The sequence below is a fragment of the Lissotriton vulgaris genome, unplaced genomic scaffold (assembly GCF_964263255.1).
Source record: "Lissotriton vulgaris unplaced genomic scaffold, aLisVul1.2 SCAFFOLD_2983, whole genome shotgun sequence".
NCBI lineage: Eukaryota > Metazoa > Chordata > Amphibia > Caudata > Salamandridae > Lissotriton > Lissotriton vulgaris.
In genome coordinates, this window is record NW_028242310.1 from 21,697 (window position 1) to 48,154 (window position 26,458).

The window sequence follows — 26,458 nt, forward strand, 5'->3', positions numbered from 1 at the left end:
CCACTATCAGTTTACTGTATTTGACATTCTAACGGTGTATGCATGTCATCGATCCAGAGCTCTATTTATTATATGTGTTATTGTCTTTATCCACTGCTATTGAGTCAGGTCTTCTGTATGGCTGTCAAGATGATTGTAACATATCAGAGTCCATGGTAAACTTTAATATGGTAGTTGGAGGGGAGGGACTTTATACAAGAGTCTGGAACCAGTCAGGTAGGAGAAAAGTTCCTTATTTCACGTTAGATCCTTAAATTACAGTCACAGCAGGTAGATCCTCTTATTGATCCATTTTCCCTCTAAATATAATCCGCTCCCATGCTTCACCGACACCAGCATTCCAAGGATCGTCACATTGTCACAGCATCCGCATTCGACTTCCTACAGTATGCTCGCTCAGCCCTTGCATACAGGCATCTAACATGGGCTTTGGGGCAGGGACGGTCTATCAGCACGGTTACCACCTTTGAGTAAAGTACAATGTGTGTTATATTCTACATAGAGTGCATATTAGAGGTAGTAATATGCTTTGCATTATATCTAACCAATTCAGTGTTGGCCACAGCAAGGTTTAAGGGTGTGATCTTCAAAATGGAGCAGATTCCTATAGAATGCTGAGTTCCCACAGGTCTATCCCAGTGTCTGGGGCCCATGGTCTCCATTTTGTGAGTTACGGTGCTCACTGTAAACCCAGTAGGCCTCGGCTTGGAATACTGGGAAGACCTCAGGTGTTTGATGTTTTTTTTTTGTGTGCAAAGTGCTGACTGTAATCTACAGGTTGCAAGTTTGAATCCTAGTAAGAGAGCTCACACATTTTATGTTCTGGTTGCAAAGAGGCGCCGGGAAACCCTTTGTGGGTATCTGTGCGCATTACAAATGCAAAAAATAAATAAATAATATAAATAAAAGAGCAGCCTGCAGGTTAGAGGTTTCACTCGTGGTAAAATAACTCTGTGGGATTTATATCTGCTTCACAGGTTTAGTTACCTAGAAATTAGGACCAAGTATTGAGGTTCAAAAAAGAACTCGATTTATTTTGTGTGGTACACACATGGGCATAAGTATTTGCCCAGACCCCCACTATATTAGGCATGCATCTGCTGTCTCACAGGCCTCCAGCCCTTCATTTGCAGTCTTTTGGTGGGATTCACAAACCGTGTGCTGCCTGGTTAATCACAATGGGGCAGTATACTAAGAATACTACCAGATGGCCATTTAGTGCTGCTGTAGATTAGTGCATCCATAACAGGGCAAAATGAAGGTATGTCACAAAGCATTGCGTGTGCATAAACCCTGGCTGCTGGACGACCTAACTTTTAGTACTCTGACCTTTAATGTTACAAGATATGGTAAAAAAAATAGGCGTAGAGATCCTCTTTCTTGAAACACTTGTCATGTTGCTACCAGGCTCGAGAAATGACTTCTGGAACTGCAGAACTACAGCAGGACCAGTTTTGCAAAAAAGTAATTGGGAAAAATCCTTTGGGGAAACAAGTGCTTCCAGTCTGGAAGTAGGGTTTTCTGCACTGGTCTACCAAGGGACAAAACAAAGCACATGTATGACGTCCTCGATGTCACACATGTCTGCACTCCTTCCGTCATCTCTCACCCACAAAAACACCAGGTCGAACATAGAGAGCTGGACAATTCAAAACTGCAAGTAGAGGCAGCAAACTTAGGGCCTGGTGATTGTGGACAGATAACTCTGGAAGCCAGGTAGTGGCGTCCGTTCAATGTACGCAAATGCTTGGCCACCAGTATTGACAGGCTTCCCTTCTTCTGTCAGTGTTGGGCACCACCACCAAGGTCGTAACGCTTTGCTTATCATCCAGATTTGAAGTCTGTGGAGTTTCCCACAGCGAGAATAACCCTATTCAGCCCAGCAGATCTTTAATGTGGGCACTCTAACCAATCTGTTTGGCCGTGTCCAGCTGGCAGTACGCAGACATTACAGATCTAAAGAAGGACCCTTGTTCATTACTCTCGAGCTCAATCAAGAAAAGATACTCACGTGTATCATCAATCAAACAGATGTATGTATGCCTCTTAGTCATTTATGTGCCTTTTTATGCATCTAATGGTACGCTTTTCTGTTTGGGGTTCTATCAGCCGAGTCCTCGACCCTTCCAGCACTCAACGATGCACAGAAGAACAAGCTGAGACACCTGTCTGTGGTGACGCTGGCTGCAAATTTGAAGGTAAGTGAGTTTCTTTCTGCTATATGGAGTCAGGGAGTGGACAGGGCGATGATTGGTGTTGATTCCAACCCATCATCAGCAGTTATGCCTTCAGCGCCCAGAATTTCTTCATTGTGCCCTCATCTCTTCCTCTCACTTTTATCTCTGTTCAGTTGCCTCTCCCTCTGCTCCTGGTAGTCTTTAAATGTCACTTTATTTTTAGGTCTCGCCTAGACAGCGCTTGCGCAGTCTCTGCAAGACATGCTGTATTCAGGATATGGGCTTTAAAAGCCCCACCCATTTTCAAGGACTACCCCTGTAAATGCCAATACCTTTTTTTTATTTATATGTTTTTTAAAAAACTGCAAGCGGTGCTTAAACATGCACTTTGTACTTCTAGTCATTGCTTACATTGTAACTGCCGCTCTTTTTTACTGCTTGCCTTGCTTCTTGTAAGCAAGGACAAAAGTGCAAAGTGCATGTTTACGCATCGCTTAGAGGTTTTCTAAACACATAAATAAAAATGTATGTAAATGTAAATGTATAGCGATTTATATAGCGCACGTATCACCCGAAGGCATCAAGGCGTTTGCCTTGGGAACCCGTCCTGGTATTCCCCTGTGAGATAACCCCAGCAGGGTATCCACAAGGTGAAAGCCAGGCATCCCGCCGCGAGGGGCCGTAGTGGAGATTAAGCAAGCTATTGCCCAGAGTCGCAGAGTGTGAACCCGTGAGTCGAGTAGGCACCGGAACGAGAATTATCGAGTCCGTGGAATTTTTGAGCCCAAGACCCGCCGAGGCGGGGAATTGAACCCTGGTCCAGGACCGATCTCAGCTTCCGGGTCTGCCGCCTCTAACCCCTGAGCCACACTTCACGTCATTTACAATGCCAATAGCTCAAACTCTGACACATCCGTAGTAATTTTATGACTGTATATTTGGTAGATGCCGTGTGGGAAAGCATATACATTAGGCTTCGGTTGTTATGGTTACAAGCCCATGATAAATGCTATAGGTCTGATTGATTTACTGGGAACGATTATGTTAGGTGATATAGCTCGGATCTGTTTATTATGAAAAGTTATGTCAAACGAGGAGACCTGACTTATGAAAAGCGTTTGATAAAGCCAGTAAGACTTTAAGGGTAGATTGTTCTTGTGTTGTGGTAAAGGCTATCCTACAGGCTGTAAACCGATATTTGTTTAATCAAAATCTTGTGGTTTACTGTAGTTAAGGCAGGTTTGATGTTGGTTACCGCCTTGGTGCAGGCCATTGGGGTTGAAGATATACAATATGATAATCCTTGTTAGGCTTTTCTGAGAGTTAGTATATATTGTTCTAAAAAGCTATAAATGTGTACATATTAGTAATTTTTTATTTGTGTGTTTGATTCTTGCCATCACATACACGATACAGTAGGCCTGAGTTGGGTAAGTTGACAAGCAAAAAGATTAATGCAATAACCCTAATAGGTTACTGGGAAAATATGTCAGATGTCACAGACCTGTTAGATTTATTATAAAAAATGATGACCAAGGCAGTAGGCAGACTTATTTATTGTGAAAAGGTTATGTTAATATAGGCTTTTACCTAACTGTTTTTTATACATCGGGAGTCATTACATCACAGTCATTACATCAGAAGTGCCTTTTCATTGCAGTTTGTTACCTCAAGGATGTCTTTATTTCTCCAGTATGTTGGTAAATATGAGGAGGAAATTCCGCAAATTTGTTGAAGAAATCAAAAAAGCATAGCCCCTTTATCCGGTACTTTACCTTTTGGAAAATTATGACATAGTTTGTTTGGCAGACCTAAGGTACAGAAAATGTGACACCTTTTTAAACTGTGGGGGTGAGAAAGTAGGGCCTCACACTAATGGTTTACCAAGAAGTACGATTAAATTGAATTGGCTCTTTAACAGGAAGTAGATGCATCATTTTATGAAGGAGGGGGCTGTTATGGCATTGCCAGTGATAGCTCAGGAGAGCTTGTACAGTCACATTTGGAATCACTGAGTTTGGCCACAAAATATTTACTCCAAAGCATGCGATGTTTGCAAAGTCTAATCATCGTGTTACAACTGCTACAAATTACCTATTTGATAACAATACTAGTTCATAATACTGATGATTTTGCAGCAAATTTCATCGCACAGTGAGACCTTTTCAGCAGTCTGTTTCATTAGAAAATGAGCTGCAAATAGACTACAAATCTGCTCTTTAAGCAGTAATGGTACCTTCTTTGAGACACAAGAAGATATTCATATACCCTAGCTAATCCGAGAAGGGATTCCCCCATAAAACCTGAGACCGACCCTTATTAGTATAGATCTTTGTCCAGTCTGTCATTCAAGAAAACAATGGAAAAGTGACTCTGGAGAGCACCCTGGGAGACTGCTTTAGAAGGTAAACTTTAGTTGTAAAATGTGCTCTAGGATACTGCATAATCGTGCAGATGTTCTACTATTAAGAAATGTAAAATAAATATTCTTGATGGGTAGATAAGAATATAAATTATGATCTTTTCTTTGAACATAATCTCTCCCTTTGCAGTGCATCCCATACGCTGTGCTGCTAGAAAAGCTGCATCTGAAGAATGTGCGCCAACTGGAGGATCTCATTATTGAGGCAATCTACGCAGATGTGGTGCGCGGTACCCTCGACCAGCGCAACCAGCGGCTTGAGGTGGACTACAGCATTGGGCGGGACATCAGAAGGGAGGACTTAAGCACCATCGCCCGCACGCTTCAGGACTGGTGAGGGTTGCGCTCTGTTCCTGTCTTTGCCACGGTCTCTTTCAATGTTCATTCAACTCCTACTGCTCAATCATCTGCATTGGAAAGTATATCGTGTTTCAGTATCACGGTCTAGAAATTCACAAGTACGTTCCAGAGCGACCCTTTCTAAACTCTGGTACTACAAAATCTGAGAAACAAAGAGCATCTACTTTGTACATCCAATATCTGTGTCCTGCTATACACTATATCCACCAAGATGGCTCAAATTTGTTGAACACTGATCACTGTGCTATTCAGTGATCAACTGGTCACAAATTCATTTTTTCAGAAGGTCGGTAGTTTGCATACCACTGAACCGGGTAATGGTAAATTCTCTTCCATTCAGTGAATAGACATGGCAGAAAGGTGGTATATAGTGCTGAAGAATAACTTTTATTATAAAGCAACTTACGGTTCCAGAACCATGAATATTTCTTAAACATTCAAAATTTAACACATTTTGCAACTAACCAACTGGCTTTATTGTTCAGTTAGACAAATTAAATATCTTCAGCAAAAAAAGAAAAACACAGAAATCCATGACAGTTACACAACAGCAGGCACTACTAGGTTCAGGTTGACCGATTTCTCTGCTGAAGGAGTTTGTAAGTAAACGTGATCTTGGACCATTAACTATGTACCATGAAATCTTTCCTTGTTTTCTACAGGTACTGGGTGGGTTTATACTCTTTCCGTAGGCCTGGCCGCATCCTTTCCTAACCCTTTTATTTCTGGATTGGATTGAAAATGACAAAGGGATAGTAATGACAATTTCCTTAGGAGTTTGATCTAGAGATTTAGGAATGGCTTGATTACTGTAACACGCTATACACTATCAGTAAAGCTATGTCCCGTGGGGGACTGAGGTGCTGAAGATAAGTGATCGGCTCGTTTCTACTTTGTCGCGGTCCTATGTAACAAATTATTTTGAACCGAAAAGTTCCTTTTTGGATATATTATATATCCTGCGGCACTCTGCTGCTTCACTCGTCACCTGCGCCGTTCACCTCGTTTTTCACGTGCAAAAGTATTTGTTACTGGTTACTTTCGCATTAATTGTAAATAGTGCTGCAACTACGCCTTTTTTCTTATTTGTTCTAAAAATACATTCTTCAAACCACCACTAATGTCTCCCTATCTCCCCTTAATGAGCAATTCTTGTGCATGCTTTATATAATGGTCCTTTAAATAATACCTGCCGAGACACCTATTTGTTATAAACTCTAATCACCCAGATCTCAACTGGGTATGCTGGTTAAATTCCTGTTTGGTTTTCTTAAAATATTTCTAAAGGCAGCTTATAGTTGTTGCTTGTGTTGAAGACTTGGGCAACATAAGCTGGCACTCTAGTGGTCTTTCATCTTGACGCCTGGGGACGGGTATGCATTTTTCGTGGTGGTGAAGACTGCCAGGAATGGGAAGACATTGCTGACCCGTTTTGGAAATAGCCGTGGCCTGCGGACAAGTTGGCAGGACTTGACCCAATTCTAGGGACCTTTGGTTTGTTTAGACTGCACAAAATTGGCAGCTTCTAGAGTGGTGTGATAGCCACTGACACAAGTTGGTTCACCAAGTTCTTGGACTAATGCTGGGTGAGGCTGTATCTTGAGTGGTTGTAAAATATTCATGGGTTCCTAATGGATCTGATTTTGACATATACAACCTTCAAACCTGGTGACTTACAGTAAGCAACCATTGAGTAAGCCTTTAGTTTTGACCTAGTATTATGGGAAGGTTTTTTTAACCGTGCTTCACTAATGCACAAGTACGTGATGGGCTACAATGGTTCTATTTACACAAAAACAGTTACAGAACAGGCAGTAGCTGCAGCACAACAAGGCTTCCTCTCTCTGTTTCTCTTGTGCGCTTTGTCTCTTTTGCTCGCTCTATCTTACTCTCTCCCTCATGCACTCACTCACAAAATACACAGCATATTCATTAGTAGTGCAAACTGACTTCCCTCCCATACACAAAACAGGAGTAATATAGAAAGCAACTGTGCCTGCTTCCTCACAGAATAGGTACAACATGTGCAGCAGTGGTGTAAGCTTTCCTCTCATACGCAGAACAGCAATGGCACAAGAAGCAACAATGAACACGGTCTTACACACTATTAAAAGGGACATCCTGTGCAGCAGCATAGAAAGATGGCTGCAGCAGTCAACGATTCCCAGAACAGAAACAGTCAGTCATGCCTTATCTACACACAACACAACCTTAATGGTGCCGGAAGAAATAGTACACGATTCTCTGAGCGTGTCCGTGCATGCAAGTTTGTGGTGGTGTTTGTTTGAGGGCCTGACACCACAATGCCACCATATATAGCGCCTTGAGACCCTCAAGGGTGCGTATCGAGCTTTATAAACCCCCGATTGATTGATTGATATGTGATTGGTGTGCCTAGAAGTGGCTCCTGTAGCTCACTTTGCTATAAGATTCAAGCTACGCTTCACTGAGGAGGACAGCGTAACCGAAACCGGTTTGGGGTTGCTTGTGTTCTCTTTCAGACGGAGCATAGCCTGGCAGGTTGTGCTGATCGGTTTCTAATTGAGCAGGAACCAGGCATATTTGAATATGGTTTGTCCCTTGTTTGCAATGGCGTAGTGAATAAAAAACATTTTCTGCAATGTGGGGTAAATCACCTGTGTTTAACCCCTTCGCTACGCCCGTCGGCCAATGGCCGTCACGAGCACTACTGTGGTAATGCTGTGCACGTCCGTTGGCTGACGCGGCCCCGTCCACTTAATCAAAACACCGCACCGCGGCGGAATTTGTGCCGCGATTAAGAATAATTCAACCATCCCTCCACTTAGTACTGGGGAACTCTTCCAGTTACAGAGAGATAACAGAGTGCAATCATAATCATAGAAAACGGATGAGACGAACAAAAGAGTCTTTTGACGTTTTGAAATAATGCATGTAAAAGCAGAAGCTGGTCCTTTCAAAGAGTCCATTTAGTGAAGCAAGATGCTAAAGCACAGAAATATGTAAAGAGTTGTACGTTTATGACCATTTCCACAGATTAAGAATTCATTCACTGCAATGAGAAATGTTTATCTAAGCGATGGAAAGGAATTTATTAACATTCTAACACGTCACTTTCCAAGCTCTTTACCAGTCCCATAAATAATATAAATAGTTTTTATATGGTTCTATTTGACACAGTCCGGTTGCTTTAAAGGTTTAAGAATAATAGGTGCTCTTGTTACCGATTCCAGAGGAAAAAAAGGCTATGTTGGGCCCACTGGGACTGCAAGCTTTTATCTGTAGTCCATACTCTACAAAAGACTTGTTTTCTGCCTATTTTCACTAAACACCAGCATGCTGTGCATGCCACGAGGCCATCATGCTGTGACTAACGGACTAAGCACCAGTTAGGAAAGGGATAGAATGGGACACAGGTGTTCCAAACAAGACAGGCCGAGGACTAGAGAAGGAGGACAAGGCAGCTTCATCCTTACGTTTTGTTGGCACCACATAGCTGCTATGTAAGAGCAAACCATACTCATACCAACAATTTTGTAAAGAAGAGTTGCAGTGTGGGAGAGTGGTGTTTGCCAAACAGGGCGGGGTCGGAGTGAGCAGTACAGGTGGAAATTATCAAAGCGGTTAAACTGTGGTCCCGAACGGGGTACAGACAGAGAGGGCCAGACACTGAAAGCACTGTGGGTAGGGCAAAACAGGACGCAGTTGAGGGGTGTCTGAGCGAGACTTAGGCAGGTGGGAGTTTTGGGGAAGATGAAGCACTATGTGAATGTAAGTGAGATTCAATCAAGAAGGCAGGGTAGAGTAGACTGGGTGCTTTTATGCCCTATCGTTTCCTGAGCTCTCATATTTAGGTCTCGCCTAGGCATCATTTGCACTGTATGTTCAAGACATTCTGTACTCGGGTATGGATTGTAAGCTTCACTCACTCTCCCCAATCGTTTTAATTGCTCCAGTCACTGTCCTTTGTAAACGTTGGCCTTTGATTTGTTAATAGGATTATTAGGCCCCCCTTAGTACCTCCCTGTCTTCGGTTGTTACCTCCCATCAGGACACCCTGTTACATGTGTTGTTACTCTCTAGGGTTCAAATACAGCCATCGAGCACTCTTTCGTTAAAGGGCTTTCTCCAGCCTGCTAAAGCAGACACACTATCCCACACTGGTTTGTTATTTTTTTATTTAACCCCTTCGCTGCGGCGGCAATTCCGCCGCAGCGCTAGGGGGGAGCGAGGGGGGGCCGAGCGGCGTTCACATGCTCGTGACGGAACCGCTCCGTCACGAGCCTCGGTTGAGCTGTGCTCATGAGGGAGCGGTTCCGTCATGGCCCCGCCCGCTCAATGGAACGTCCAGCGCAGGCGCGGAATTCGCGCCGCGCAGGCACACCGAGCGGGCCATGACGGAACCGCTCCGTCATGAGGACAGTTCAACCGATGCTCGTGACGGAGCGGTTCCGTCACGAGCATGGAAGGAGTTAACTAGCACTTCAGCCTTAGCACTAATAATTGCCACTGGGCTTTCCTTTTGCTTCTTAGGATCACGGCATGCCTTTTTTTCAATTCATTAACTTTTTTTTACAAATGCTAGCTCCCACACTTTAGCTTTAAACCTCTTAAGCTAAAGCACAGGTGCCAAGATTGCTTCAAAAGTAAAAAAAAAAAAAGTGCTTTCTTTTTCTACTTCTTTACTTTTGAAGTAATCTCTGCACCCGCGCTTTAGCTTAAAATATTCAAAGCCTAAGCGCAGGTGCCGCCATTGTAACAAAACTAAACAATTAGAAAGAAATCGCGTGGCAGCTATTTTTTTTTATGTCCTTACTTTGTTACAATCGCGGCACTTGCACTGTAGCTGTAAACGTCGTAAGCTAAAGCGCGGGTGCCGCGTTATAGTTTTTTTCTATTTCTGTACTTTTTAAGCAATTGCGGCACCCACGATTTAGCTTACGATGTTTACAGCTAAAGCACGAGTGCCACAAAGAAACAAAGCTGTTAGCTGCAGGCAGGAGGCGGTACAAAAGGGGGTGGTGATGAACGGAGCATCTGAATCAATCAAACACTCACACCCAGTCAAAAGATCTGGGTTTAATCCATCACCGTTCTTTAGCCCACTCTGCCACCCCAATTCAGACATGGCTATATTCAAATCAGTCTGACCCTGTGCCTCATGGGAACAGTCCAGCCCGAACTGCCAAGCCATGTCTTCCCTGGACCGGAAACAAGCTTTCGAGGACCGGTTTCTGGCATTCCAGCCGTCTTCAGCCCGGCTTGCTTGAATCCAGTGGCAAAGTGAGCAAGGGACTCATGTCTGAGCATACCCTGCCACACTTATGGCGGCCAAAGGCGGTACAAAAGGGGGTGGTGATGGACGGAGCATCTGAATCAATCAAACACTCACACCCAGTCAAAAGATCTGGGTTTAATCCATCACCGTTCTTTAGCCCACTCTGCCACCCCAGTTCAGACATGGCTATATTCAAATCAGTCTTGACCCTGTGCCTCATGGGAACAGTCCAGCCCGAGCTGCCAAGCCATGTCTTCCCTGGACCGGAAACAAGCTTCTGAGGACCGGTTTCTGGCATTCCAGCCGTCTTCAGCCCGGCTTGCTTGAATCCAGTGGCAAAGTGAGCAAGGGACTCGCGTCTGAGCATACCCTGCCACACTTATGGCGGCCAAAGACGGTACAAAAGGGGGTGGTGATGGACGGAGCATCTGAATCAATCAAACACTCACACCCAGTCACACACTCACACCCGGGCTGGACTGTTCCCATGAGGCACAGGGTCAGACTGATTTGCATATAGCCATGTCTGAACTGGGGTGGCAGAGTGGGCTAAAGAACGGTGATGGATTAAACCCAGATTTTTTGACTGGGTGTGAGTGTTTGATTGACCTTATCTAATCTGCCTGTTCTAAACTGTAACATTTGCCATACCCTTGTGCACCTAGCTACTGGAATTAAACAACAAAGAAAGGACAAAGCATGCAGTGTTACAAGGCACATTGTGATCCAGTCATATTTTGTTATTTTAGCACACATTAATAGGGTCTAGGCAAAAGTTTCACCTCATTAGGGCCAATTCCACACTGGACCGCAGTAATAGAATACCTTTTGATTCATATGAGATTGAATCAGCATTTGCTATTGAAATCAACAAACTGAAACAGACGTTCGAATCTGAGGCAAGTGAAGTAAATTTGTATTAATCTGGAATCAGAGCAGCCTTAGAATCGCATAATTCCACTGGCCATACCTAAATTTCTCATGTTAAACTCTCAGCCCAAGCAACATAGTTCAGTTTAATTAATCAATCGATTGTAATGAATTACAAGTGAACTGTTGGCACCATATTCTCATCCTAGTAAAGCAGTTCATGTTGTTGACAGGCCTACTTAAGTGTAAATCCTGAATATCGAGTAGGGAATATTGTTATTTTTTATTATCATAGCCATAATATTTAGGACAATTTTTTTTCGACAGGTAAGTATGTAACATAACATAATACGTATTTGTAAAGCGCACGTTCACCCCTAGGTATCTTTGCGCTGAATAAAAATGTTTTTTACCCAACTCAATAAAATTAAATTTATCGACATCAGATGGAGGAAAGGATGGGTGGACACGCCAAGATTTGAACTTGTGACCATGAGGTCGAACACAGGCACCTGTAGTGGACGCATTATTCCACTGAGCTACCAGACCCAGCATGTATAGATTCCCTGTACCCAACTTCAAATATATGTACCATGAAAATATATATATATATATATATATATATATATATATATATATATATATATATATATATATATATATATATATATATATATATATATATATATATATACATTTGTGTGTGTGTGTGTGTGTATATATGTTCTAGGCATGTGAGCTGTAGATCACATGCTTTGCATACTCCTGCCATCTAGTGTTGGGTCCAAATGTTTGCAAATAGTTTTTCTCCGAAGAAGTCTTTCCAGTCACAAGGTAAGGGGACTCCTCCTTTCAGTGATAGTGCGCATGGGCATCGACTCCATTGTTAGATAGTTTTTTTTCCGCCATCGGGTTCGGATGTGTATTGCTGCGCTCCGGTTCTAATCTGTTGTTTGGGGTTCCCCTCGGTGCGCAAGCCACTCTACCCACTTCAGTAGTGTTCCTAACGCATATCCCACATCTCCGCGTATCATATTGGTTGAAGAAAATTTCTATTTCGATTGTTAGACTTGTGATAGGCCGTCAGACCTAACCGGGTCGGTCCACATCGGAGATGATAGAATCTACTCCATTCAAATTTGGTCCTCGGTGCCACGCAAAGTACCTGTGCACTGACTTGCACGAAGTGTGCAACTTATGCTAATCTCCGGAGCACAACGAACAGGACTGCGACATGTGGAGATCATTTTGATCGAAGAAAACGCTCCACGATCGTCTGGCTCAACGTCGTGAAATGCAAAGCCAGGACATCGAATACACTCTGGACCTCTTCAGTGGAGGATCCGAGCTAGAAGAATTTTTAGCACAAGGGGCTGAAAAAGAGCAGAAAGAACCTGTATCTAATCTGGAATCGGACTCCGAGATGGAAGACTACATACCGCAAGGTCATCGTCCCGTGCACCCAAACACCCCATGCCCCGAAATTCAATTCAGGCCAAAGAAAAGGCTTCAGTTCCACCTCCACCTCCGCCTTCGGGCCACGGTCGGCACAGCAAAGATGTTTTTAACGCCCCACTTCCCGGGTCTTCACTGAAACACATTTTTCAGCCTTTCAGCTCGGATCGAGTCTGCCAAATTCTGGCACTGAGCCGAAACCTTCGGGCTTGAAGCCTGAGACTGCTTCGTAGCTGAAACCCTCGACGCCGAAATCAAAAACTGCTTCGGAACCCAAATCTTCCATGCTGAAAAGTAATTCCACCACGCACGAAGTCCTCGTTTCAGAAACTGAAAAGTGCTCCTTCACAGCTGCAGGATCCGATTTTCGACGTCCCACTGCCCAAATCTGACCAAAAACAAAAGGAACTTTACAATAATCCTGATACAGGACATCTTCTTACTAAATTGCCTCATAAGCGCAAACCTGAGTCAGAGGACATACATTATACAATTCCTTTAAAGAGGAAGAATGTCTGTACTAACTCTCCTCCACTATGTCCCCCTATATATTCACCACCTTTTCCAGCATTAGAACTTACTTTACTTCTCACACCAACTAACTCTCCACCACCACAGCCAAATGATGATGGTGATGTGCATTTACCTGTAGATCTCTGGAAAGACTACAATACTGATTCACCTACAGACAGTGATCCAGACCTTTACCCTGCAAAGCCTTCCACTCCTGCCGACCATGCAGGGTACAATTACACAAAGAATCCCTAAAGGGAGATTTCTTGTTTGAAACTTTGAGTAGTACACACAGATCTAGTCAGACTCTCCCTATACTCAAAGGTATGATGAGACATGCCGATGATCTATTCAAAGATCCTGTTTGTGCTCGTATTCTCACTCTCAGAATATGCAAAAAATATAAGCCTGCTCTGATCCAGTCTTTATTAAGGGGCAGTTACCACTAGACTCTCTGGTTGTCTCTAATGCCCGTAAACGGGCCAATTCCAAACCTTGGGGGATGCCCTCCCCTACGGACAAGGAGTCAAAGTTATTAAACGCTTCTGATAAACGAGTAGCCACCCAGGCAGCGAATCATTGGTGCATTGCAAACACCCATGCCCTATTAGCCAGGTATGAATGGGTGCATTGGGACAAAATGGAGAAATTGCTCCAATAGCTCCCAGATGAGCACAAAGCTAAAGCTCAAGATTTAGTACAGGATGGAAAGCTCATCTTTTAGATGTACATTAGATGCTGCCGACACTGCAGCTTGAGAGATTAACACTAGTGTGTTACTCAGGAGGCACACCTGGTTAAGGATTTCCGATTTTAAACCTGAAGTCCAACAATCCATCTTAAATACTCCATTTGATAAAAAAGCATCTCTTCGGGCCCAAAGTAAATCAGGCTTTGGAGAAAATGATGAAAGACAATAAGGTAGCTAAATCAATGGGAGCCCCAGAGTCTCCTTCAAATCGTGGCTCCTTTCGTCTCTCCTTCTACCGTGGGGGGTCTAAGACAACATCCTCAGAGAATAATGCTGCCTCGTACAAAGGCAACAATCAATCTTCCTCCACAAGAGGCTTCTTTAGAGGAGGATACAAAGGGAACAATGGCAAAGGCAGGGGCAAGGGTTCCACACCACGTAATTCCCCTCCCCCCAACGAGCAGTGACTTACCTATCCTTCCCTCCGATCATTTAACACCTTCTGGGGGATATCTTCTACAATTCCTCCCCATTTGGCAATCCATAAATACAGACAAATAGGTGTTAGGCATTATCCAACATGGTTATTGCCTGGAGCTTACCACCAATCCTCCTAACATTCCACCTTGTTCTAGTAAAATGTCACCAGAACATTTACACCTGCTCAAACAGGAATCCCAATATCTCTTGCTAAAAGGATCCATTAAGCCTGTACCGTTACAATATCAGAGATCAGGCGTGTACTCCCTGTATTTTCTACTTCCCAAAAAGGACGGCTCCTTGAGACCTATTCTGGACCTCAGAAAACTAAACCACTACATACTTTCAGAACATTTCCACATGGTGACGCTTCAGCAAGTGCTCCCACTTCTACAGCAGGGCAACTTTATGTCTACTGTAGACTTCAAGGATGCATATTTCCACATTACAATTCACCCGGCTCATCACAAATATCTCAGATTTGTGATAGCGAGTCAATATTACCCATTCAAAGTACTAACGTTTAGAGTCACCACTGCTCCCAGAGTATTTACCAAATGCCTGGCAGTCGTCACAGCCCATCTGAGATGACAGCACATCCATGTCTTTCCATATCTGGACGACTGGCTCATCAAAGCCAGCACTTACCTAAAGTGTTACCAACACACTCAAGCCACATTTCACCTACTACACCAACTAGGGTTTACAGTTAATGGGTTAAGTCCTATCTGCAGCCTTCCAGCATAGAGACTTATCTGGGAGCTACCATAGACCCCAAAGAGCTCTAGCCTCTCCCATTGAAGCCAAAATTCTTAGTATTCCGTTTCTTCTCAGTCCCTTTCACCCATCCAATCATTACCAGCAAGAGTCTTCATGCAAATGCTAGGAATGATGGCCTCTTGCACCCTGATTGTTCCCCATGCAAGGCTTCACATGCGTCAATTTCAAGAATGCTCAGCAAGTCAGTGGAACCAGTCGCAGGGTCAATTGACCGATCTAGTGTTGGTAGATGGCCGCACCCATCGCTCTCTGCAGGCAGTGGGGGAACCCACAAAATGTATACAAAGGGCGGCCCTTCATCGACCCTGTTCCACAGACAGTGCTAACAGCAGACGCATTGCTCACTGGTTGTGGTGCTCACTTACACAATCATACAATCCAAGGATTGTGGAGTTTAAAGCACAAAAGCCACCATATAAATCACCTAGAGCTACTAGCCGTGTTTCTAGCGCTCAAAGCCTTTCAAATTCAGCTCATAGGCAAAGTTGTCCCAGTCCGCACTTACAACATGACAGCTATGTACTATATACAAAAACAGGGGGGACACACTCTCTCCAACTGTCATGCCTAGCACAAGCCATTTGGAAATGAGCTATACACCACGGGATTTATCTCCAGGCAGAACATCTTCTAGGAGTAAACCTTCTCAGCAGACAGAAGCAGCAAATCCAGGAGTGGGAACTTGATCCTAAGGTTCTCCTCCCCTACTTTCAGGAATGGGGATTTCCTCACATAGACCTGTTCGCCACAGTCCAAAATGCAAAATTCCCAAGCTTTGCCTCCAGGTTCCAACACTCGCTCTCCAAAGGCAATGCCCTATGGATTCATTGGTCAGGGATATTTGCGTACGCTTTTCTGCGTCTCCCACCCATTCTGTTGGTAGTTCGGAAGCTCAGACAAACATCCCTCACACTGAATATCATAGCTCCCACATGGGCACGTCGACCTTGGTTCACCACCCTGCTGGAGTTGTTAGTAGTTCCTCACCAAAAGCTGCATTTCATCTTCAGTCTCCTGACTCAGAGCAATGGAGAAATAAGGCATCCAAATCCCAAAGAACTCAACCTGGTGATCTGGCTCCTGAAGTCATTGAATTTGATTATTTACAATTACCACCAGACTGTATGAATATCCTAGAAGATGCTAGAAAGCCTACTACTAGGGCATGTAATGCAGCAAAATGGAAACGGTGTATCTATTGTAGCAATAACAATATCAATCCTCTTGATGCTTCTATGCAGAACATGATCTGTTATCTATTACATTTACAGCAATCTGGACTAGCCTACACATCTATTCACTTACATTTAGCAGCAGTAGTTGCATACTTACAAAAAAGACAACACTTCTCTCTATTCAGGGTACCAGTGATTAAAGTTTTTATGGAAGGATTAAAAAGAGTGTTACCACACAAGAGTCCCACTTGCACCAGTATGGAACTTAAACATAGTCCTTACATGGCCAATGGGTCCACCATTTGAACAAATGCACAGGTGTCAATTAAAATTCCTCTCACGGGAGGTTGCTTTTCTCATTGCAATCACTTCACTAAAGGTGAATTCCAGGCATTAACTATAAAAGAGCCATTCTTTCAGCTGCACAAAGACAGAGTGGTTCTTCGAACCAATCCTAAATTTCTTCCTAAAGTAGTTTCTGCTTTTCATATGAAATCAGTCAGTTGAGTAACCTGTGTTCTTTCCTCAACCTGATTCTGTAGCAGAACGAGCTCTACACACACTTGAGGTTAGAAGAGCTTTACTATAGTATGTAGAAAAAACAAAAGAATTTCGCAAATCAAAGCAGCTTTTTGTTGCTTTTTCGCCACCACACAAATGCAATCCCATATCTTAATCAGGCATTGCAAGGTGGATTGTGAAATGTATCCAGACATGTTATGTGAAAGCAAAAAGAACTTTGCTAATATAATACCCCCTAGAGCGCATTCCACATTCAAGTTAGGGCCAGCTATGGCCTTCTTGGGGAATATTCGCCTAGCTGCCATCTGTAGGGTAGCGGTACAAAAGGGGGTGGTAATGGACGGAGCATCTGAACCAATCAAGCACTCACACCCGGTCAAAAGATCTGGGTTTAATCCATCACCGTTCTTTAGCTCACTCTGCCACCCCAGTTCAGACATGGCCATATGCAAATCAGTCTGACCCTGTGCCTCATGAGAACGTCCATTACTACCCCCTTTTGTACCATCTGTAAGGCAGCAACATGGTCTACACCGCACACATTCAGCAACTACTATTGTGTAGGTGTGTTAGCGAGGCAATAAGATAATGTAGGCCAGGCAGTACTTAAAACACTGTTTCAAACAACTACAGGTTAGCCTCCGCTTTGGGAGTATACTGCTGTATAGTTTATGCAAAGCATGTGATTTACAGCTCACATGCCTCAAACGAATAATGTTACTTACCCAGTAAGCATCTGTTCTTGCATGTAGAGCTGTAGATTCACAGGCGTCCACCCGCCTCCCCGGGTACCTGTAGTTGTTGCAGTTCTCACTTTACATAAATAAGCATGGACATCTCTATTCTACACTTACTAACTCCATTTTCACCCTCTGTGGGAAAACAATCTAACAATGGAGTTGATGCCCATGCGCACCATCACAGAAAGGAGGAGTCACCTTACCTTGTGACTGGAAAGACTTCTTCGAAGAAAAACAACTTGCAAACAACTGGACCCAATGCTAGATGGCAGGAATATGCAAAGCATGTGACTCTACAGCTCTACATGCCACGAACAAATGCTTACTGGGTAAGTATATATATATATACACACACACACACACTTTGGACCTTTAATGCAAAGCAGGGAGTCTAACGATCGGAACCTGCTAATCTACTCTGGAACTGGCAGCACTCCATGTTGCCCTCCATACCACCGACCCAGGTGCATAAACATGATGCACCCTGGGAGTTGGAGTCCGGTTAATGGATCCTGATGTCCAACAGGTGAGCCAACGACTTTAGGGGAGGAGCCCAGAGACGCCAGATTACACTTTAAGGCGGAGCAGGACTGATTAACATTTTTCCAAGACTCGTGTGGGTGCAAGGCTCTGTGAACGCCGAAATGCATGTGCCGCCACTCACCTTTTGTATTTTTGGAATAAAGCACCTCCAACGAATTCCCCTTTGGCCTCCGCGCTTTTCCTTGTGTGAAGAGGTGTTTTGGATATATATATATATATATATATATATATATTGACGCTCCCGAGATTTAACAGCAAATTCAGCCGATCAGCAAAACAGGAACCAGCAAGACCCAAAGATGGTGCAAATTTTCTTTTATTGAATGTTAGCCCAGCACCAGTCCGCCATGACGCGTTTTGGCTAGAGATAGCCTTGATCACATATCTGAAGGTAAAGTTTTTACTACAAAGAGCTCTAATGCCTAGAGGCCTTTGGGTGCTTTATAAATATACAAACACTAAAATATGTGTGCAAAGTGCATACCACTGCTGTCAATCATGGTTAGATCAGTTGAGCAGCAAGCCTGTTGCAGGAATACGAGTAACTTGCAGGTGATACAAGCCATTAACAGCAGCACAGATCAGAGGGTTAGAGCACCTGCTGGAAATCTGCAAGTAGCCTCCTGGTCACAGATTTGAATTCAGGTACACCAGAGTAAGCCCCTCAATCCGCTTGCAGGTTTTCAAAACACATATATAAAAGGCATTGTCATTTACAATGCCAATAGCTCAAACTCTCGCAAATGCGAGACATATTGCGCTGCAAATCTTTGGTCATATGTGGCACAGTTCAGAGCATCCCTTTCAGACAGAGCACTCCAAGAAAATGAAGGACTAGAAGGAGAAAAAATAACTTTTTGGTATTAGCCAACAGGGCGATCCCCATACAAAGTCTTAAAGCATTCACACAAAAGATATCTATGCACCACCTCACCCCTAATGCAAGGTTCAATGTTCATGAACATACCACCCCAAGTCTTTCTGTTTTTCTCACTGTACCTTAAATACTTCTCTCACCCTTTCAGGTGCCAGGGATGTGAGGCTATGCTTGGTGGAATCGAAGAGCAAGTCAGCCGTGCTAATCATCAGAAGGAGCAGCACCTGAGCGTCACCCAGCAGATTGAGGCAGAGGTGGGTATTCAGGGTGATGATGCTATAGTGTCTTTGGGTGGTATGGCATGTATGATTGTTCAGAAGAGGTGTGGTATCACCATTAAAAGGGGCTTCCACACATGTAGCAGTAGGTACTTTTTGAGGGAAGTGTCACAGGTCATTTGGTAAGCAAGGATGAGAAGCTTACTAATAGCTATTGAATGTGAAAATATATGGAGTATTATTGCTTCCTGGTGACAAGTAATCATGCAAATTGAAGAATGTCCACTATGGCAAAAATCCTTGTAGGCCTTGGTCCGTTCTGTTTACAGAAATAGACTGAGATTGCAAGCTCAATGGTAGCCATCAACCACTGAACTAGGTTTAGATGGAGTCTGTGTATATAAGTCAAAAGAAGAGATGACCAGCTATTTTATGTAACTTTCCTATAAAAATAGAAAAGGGGCCAGGATGGCAGCCATCGTGTAGACAGACAGACAAACAGATATGTAATGGGCTTATTTCTAAGATTGATGGCTTTAAGAGAGGAATCTTTGGTTATAAAGACAGATTAGCTCCCTATGAATCCGCATCCAGAAAGACAGGACATTGAACTGAACCAAAGGGTAAGCTTCCTAGAATGTCTTCATTTTCGAGACAGCACTAGAGGGGAACAATTTATTTGAATCTTTGGCCATAGAGAGTTGCCCTTTGGTTTGGTACTATTGAGGCAGAAGAGGCTTCAGAAGTGACTGCCAACAACAATAGAGGCAGAAAGAGCCCTTTAAAGGGCACGCTTATGCATAGCAAACAAAAAAATAACTACCTGTTGTATATACTATTTGAATTCATCTATGCTAACTCCCCTTAGTATGCCTAGGATAAGTGACATCTCAAGTGTGGAAGCTATATGGGAGTTTTCCTCTGTTTAGATTGTAGAAAGGCTGGGGTGGCATGCTGCCTGTCAGTTGATTAGCCACGGATATGAGAAAGACTAATGGCCAGATGTATCAAAGGGTTTTACCCATTCTGTGTCTATGGGAAAATGTGTTCATACATATGGCCCTATGTACCTAGAAATGTTTGCAGGTACAGGAATGTTTTGTTTTTTATAGCATGAACACGGTTGGGGTGCGTTAGGAGGAAAAGTGGCGGTTGCCAAGAAGTTATTACAGCTTCCGTCTTTCATCTACAGGTGGCAAACTTGAAGAAGACCATCAAGGTGACAACTGCTGCAGCCACGGCAGCAGCAGTGTCAGTGACCTCGCAAGACCCTGAACAACACATGGTGGAAATGAGGGAACCCGCTGCCGCTTCCAACCAGAGGCAGCCCAGCAAGAAAGCTGCGAAGGGAAAAGGGTGAGGCATGGCTATAGCCCTCTACCCCTCCCCGCCCCCAACAGGAGACTCTTCACTGAACAACTGATGGGGATGGGGGACGTTTGTGACGCCCCCCCCCCCCTATATGCTCTCCTACCCCCATGAACTCTTAGCATGAACCAGTCTGGACTCTCCTCAGGTGCCGTCTTGGGTACTAGTGCTCCTTTAATGGAGTGAGGTGATTGGCACATGCCTTTGTCAAAGAGTACTTGCTAAATGGATGAGCCAATGTGTTGCTGTCTTTGCATAGAATGGAGTGTTGACTGATGTTTTATTGTACAATTAAGTCTGTCTGTTATTTGTGAATTTTCATAGCATGAGGTGAGTTAAGATATATTTATATAGAGTGCAGCATCATGGGGAGTAATTGAATTTCCTTTGGCAAGACTATTGAATAGAATGGAGGGAGACAGTTTGTCGAGGTTTGTAGTGTTAATGGAGTTTGCGTTGCTTAGTTGATCAGCGTAGTGATGAGACTGCCATTGTCTTTAAGTTATAAAAGGAGCACTTGCTGAAGCATTTGCTTTTACTCATTGAATTCTGTTGGCTCTCCTCTTATGAGAATCAAACGACCCGATTGACAGATCTCTTTGTATAGAAGTGGTTAATGGAGAAGAATTTCACAGGTCTGCATCTCTGGTTAGCTGAGAGATAGAACTGGTGACATGTGGAACATTCATTGCTCAAGTCAATTTGGAGTAGCAAAAGAGATGAATTCAGGTGCCTGATTGGTTGATGTTGTAGAAGAGGTGATCGCATGAGTGAGTGAACAGAGGTTATTGTGTTTTATTAAAGTCCATGAAAAATGCATTTATGACATTTCTTTGGTGCAGTGTGATTTGTTTTTCACGGCTCATTCCTTTCCCACCTTTTGTCTGAAACCTGAGGCGTTCTGGGGATCCCAGGGAAATGTTACTGTGGGGCGAGAGCAGGCCCTTTGTGATGTTACCCTGAATAATAAAGGCCTATAAACTTGCAAAGAAAGACTCCTTTGTGATTGAAAAAGCACTCTGTGTGCAACAGGATAGTCACTTTGGATAATCACTTAAAAAAAAAAGTGAGGCGCTTCAAAGCTGACCTCCTGATGTCATCGCACCATGATCGAGACAAGAACACAGCTTCACCCAGCTGTAAAGAGTACACCGCTCCTGGAGAGAAGACTGACAAAGTAGTCTTCTTAAATTGCATAAAGATGGGGGAGGCAGCTCTCCAGCGATGCTTAGGTCTTTTGCAAGGAAAGCATCATCACCTCGGTCTAAAAAGTCAGTGAAGTCCTAATTAGTGTCTAAAGCTCCTGTATCCTTCCCAAATGCCAATGATGACACTCACATTTGTCTTGTTAATAGCAATAGTTAAGCGTCCTTTTCCTGTTGTTGAAATAAGTTATAATAGTAGTTTGGCAGTACTCTGGTTGGTGAAAGAGGGCTCAGGGTTCAGAAATATGTGGGGTCTACATTCTTAACTTCAAGTATAGTTGAGTGTATTATGGAGTTCTACTTGTTAGCTCCTGAGGTTGTGAAAAGATTTTCTTTCCATAATTTCTTGTTTGTGGAAACAGCCTGTGGGCAATGTATTTTGGATCAATTTGTTACAAGAGGAGTTTGGGTTGATGGCCTTTGAAGAGTCCTCGGTTGCCTGAAGGATTTGCAATGGGTGTACTTTGTAGTGTCTGTCTGAGGAAGAATGTTTGAGGTGGTCCTATTTTGTTGTAGAGCTGGGGTAAGTTGGGTGGTTTCTAAGTAGTGGAAGGAGCTGAGGCGGTAAATTGTCTATGCAAGTTTTTATCAGAAGATGTATTTGTAGTAAACGTTGTAAACCAAGAAAAACGCACTACACCGGATCTTATTTGAGGAAGGCATAGAGAGTCCAGGTTTATTGATAGCAGAAGGAAAGCAAATTGATTCTCCTCCTTGAAAAGTCATAGCTGCAGGAACTGGAGGTAGATATTGAATTTGTTTGAGCCAATTCTTTAGGGTAATTAACTCTGGTACCCATTTCATCAGCTTCTGGCTCTTTCAGGGTTCTCTGGTAAGAAGAGGGGTACTTCCTGCTGTTGGAGATGCATTCTGTATAACTTTGTTGGTGAACGCAGTTAGGATAGATGTTCTTATCCGGTACTCCTGGAGGGTGAAGAAGATGGGGTTGGTGCTCCTTGTAGGATTTTCCATTGGTATTGGTAGATGGTGTTGATTTATTTGGAAAGTCTCTCATCAATGTAAGATTTTAGCTCTCTTCTCTTTGTAGTACCAAGTTCACATTAATGCTCTTTGTATAATCTCTTTAGGGGAACACAGATTTTCAGATTATCATTGGTGGAAGATCTGGGACCGATTTTATTTGGAGATTACCTCGTGGGAAGTAGACACTGGGTGAACATCCTTATTATTAGAACGAGTAGGGGTAGATGCTTCTGAGTGATGTACTTTGGAATCAGTGTGTTTTGGAGAGTCTTGTAAAGAGCTAAATAATTGAGTCAAATGCTCTTTAGAGGTTACTTTGTTAGGGACTAGATTCTCTGTGTGGATTCCTTTTGGGAGGGCCTTGGTTTAGCTAGCCTGTATATTTTAAATGGAAAGAAATGTGCAGTTAATGGTTTTAATTTTCTCTGACCAGGATGGAGGTTTATAAGCGGCCCTTTAAAGATGTATTTGGTTAAAGGATGAGGATTGGCGTACCTGTAGATTTTTACTGGTTACTAATTAAAGAATTCTGGTTGTTGCTCTTTGGATGTACTCTTTTTCAGAGTAAGTTTGAATCTGCATCTTTAGAAGGTATCTGGCTGTGAAAACGTTGGAATAAGGGATGCTCTGTAGATTGTCATTGGCAGGTAGCCCCTGCAGGCATGTGCTTGATGCTTAACCCATTAGAGTAACTGTGACATCAGCACACACACACTCTGAATCCAATTCCTACTAGTAAAAAGTGAAATATATTGTTGCCAGATCTTACCCATCCTGCCACTCTAGGCTGTCCTTAGATCATAAGAGAGGTGCTAACAATGTTTTTACAGCCAGACTTTAGGGGCCTTAAATAATAATCCTTACAGTGAGACGAATAGATGTCAGTAGAGGGCTGATAATAACTTCTGTGCTGTCATCTTATTATGTGTTCATATGTTGTTGACAGTCTGTGGGAGGTCCTTTTGTAAAACAACTTCTGTTTGAATTACACATTGTACGCATCTGTAGAATCCTCAAATGTCAGTGTGTTTGCTGACCCATAATTGTACAAAAAGGTACTTGGGTTTTCCATGTTTTCTGAACAAAGGTAAGAAAACATGCTCAATGTAAGATTAATTGAGAAGGTGGTTTGGTGTGTGCTAGGTTGAAGTGCAGTGGTTTGGCAGAAGTTATGTAGGATGTGTTTTCGGAGACATTTAATCAGGTAAAGATATATTAGATATTCTAACCCTTTCTGCTTGGGAAGGATTTGTATGAGAAACGTTTTGGAGTTGGCGGTTTGAGGGTCATCAGTTGGGACGGAGTGGGATAGGAGCTAATTTTATATCCTGCCATTAAGAATACATTTAATCCCATATTCACTTTTGACAAGATTAATGGGTTTAGATGCTGTTAGGTTATGTGACTAGGTACATATTTTTGTTGGTTTGGGGTCAAAGTTCATTAGACATTTTATATGGGAATAGACGTGGCCTCTGTAGGGCACTTGGTTGGTATAGATTTTATTTTGGGTGGTATCTGAGAAGTAGAAGCTGATGTCATTATTTTTTTTTTAAGTACTTAGTTGATGGAGTAGCTTAGCTAGACGCAATTCTCTTTTAGGAATGTATTGGGGGTGGAGAACTTATTTGGATGTTGCGAGGTTTAAAGAGAGTTTGGGTTAAGTATTGTTGAGGTTCTGTGGCGAGTAAAGTGTTGGCTAAATATTTTTGCTGATTTAATGTTTGGCAAGAATTTGGTGTCGTTTTTTAAAATTATTTCTATTTCTGGGGAAGAGATTGGTTAGATGTGCTTTAAATGTTGTCTTGTACGAGGATCTACCTTGGAGGTTTTCTAGTTGGACAGGAGTTATGCTAGAAGTTATTTGGTGGTACTGATAGGAAGTTTTGAAAGTTCTTTCAGTGTTACACAAGGAGAGTACAGTTGTCTCAAAAGGCTCTTCTGATGCAATGGGGATGATGGGGTAAAGATATTTTTGAGGTGTTTTACATTTCTTTCTATTGTGTGTCAAATCTGGGAGGATGAACACCCTCTTAAAGCTCTGAACACTATGGAAGGGGAGGGTGGATGTTATTTGGAGGTTCTCTCACTGACTTGGATTTCTTCTGGTTTTTGTGTTTTATTACAGACTTCGGGGAAGTGCGAAGATCTGGTCCAAGTCAAACTAGCCACCACTTTCAATCTTCTTAGCAAGCAAGAGAGGAGAATTTAGACAGCATGAACTGGAGGAGAGAGGGACGGGGAAGAAGAGGAGATGGCAATAGTGTTGGAGGATGTGGAGCGAGATTATATTTTTCAAAAGAGGAATTGAGTTATGCTTGAAGGGAAGGGTGAAATTGCAGTGGTGAGTGAAGAACAGAAATAGACCTGAGAAGTGTAAAGATGCATTAAAGGTGGTAGAACCGGGAGAGTGCTATAGAATGAATGATAAGGGACACAGAGTGAGCATGAAATTAAAACATTTGCACAAACTTAAGCCCAAAAGACAAGGGTTTATAGATGTCTGGCTGTAAGGTGTAAGAATGGGGAAAATAAACATAGGAGAGAGGACATGAGGGAACGGATAGTAATTTGAAGAGCCCCTTTGAATCCCCTTGTCTTTATCTGCTATTGTCTTTTTTACCTGTAAATGCTCCATACTCTACCTTTACTGTGATCTCCCTCTTGCTTCTGTATACCTTTGCCCCTCTCCTCCTCTTTTTTTCTTTGTCCTCCCTCTAAAACCCACCTCAAGAGGTAAATTTTAGAATCTTAAAGACAGTGGCTGATTTCAGGAGGTCAAGGTGAAACACAATGGAACTTTGATGACCGTTGGAGCAAGAAACCTTGGCACAACTGTGTCCTTTGATCACCACTGGGGCACCATGCTACCTCTCACTCTGCCTTCCACCCACATCATCTGCACTAAAGATACCGCGGACATTGAACACAATTCTGTCAGTGCCCATGTGACGAAAAACTTCAAGTGGCATTCCCAAGACCCTCTACCCCACAACCACCAACAACATTGCATGGACTTCTCAAAACCTGCCACCAGCACTGTACTGGCTGTGCCATCAGTGCCTAGAATTCTGGGAGGATTGATACCCACCATGAAAACCGAGATGAGACCCCAATCAGTTTGCCCTGCTGCAACCCTGTGACAGACAACCTCAGCCATCACACAAAACCTGGGATTAACATCCTCTGGTATTGCACTGAATTTTGGGATACACAAAGTCTGCCATTGCTAAGAATTCTGTAATGGACTAACTCCAACACCACACCGAATTCTTGGATGTATGACCTCTAAAATTGTAATCCTAAAATACACAGTCTCTCCTTTCAGATAGAATTCTGGAATGGACGACTGCTACTATCACAAGTAATTCTGTGGGCAAGCATGCCCGCCATGGAGTACTGGCATGAATTGCCTCCTTAGGATACATTCCTGGGAAGAGTGATCTATAACCCAGCATGGAACCTGGGAAGGATAAACCATATTGAACCTTGGAATCTATGAAGTTCTCTACATATGTCTCTAGGATAGTTGATCTCTCATTCTACAGAGAACAAAAAGATGAGCCTTCCGTTCTACTGCATGGAATCCGAGTAAAGATGATATCCACAACCACCACTGCATGGAAACCTAGGAGAATCTATTCCACTACTAACTGCACTTTGTGAAAATTATTTTTTTCCTTTAATTTGGAATCAGTTTTGAGAAAATATCTAAATATATATCTATATATGTCTATTAAAGAATATACAATAACCCGTCTGTCCTAGTTTTTTGTACCTTTCTTTTTTTGGTATTAGCAAGCAGTGTTTGTGGTACCATA

The 26,458-nt window shown here is 43.0% G+C and overlaps 1 protein-coding gene across 1 annotated transcript; it reads left to right on the forward strand.

The window, feature by feature from the left end:
* Positions 1-2,103: 2,103 nt before the first annotated feature.
* Positions 2,104-26,391, forward strand: LOC147668999 (COP9 signalosome complex subunit 7a-like; the record flags this gene model as incomplete). The annotated part of the gene is made up of 5 exons (XM_086948296.1): positions 2,104-2,198; positions 4,730-4,932; positions 19,011-19,116; positions 20,273-20,436; positions 24,766-26,391. Coding segments are annotated over 5 exons (608 nt in total), but the record flags the coding sequence as incomplete, so codon positions are not given.
* Between the last annotated feature and the right edge of the window lie 67 nt (positions 26,392-26,458).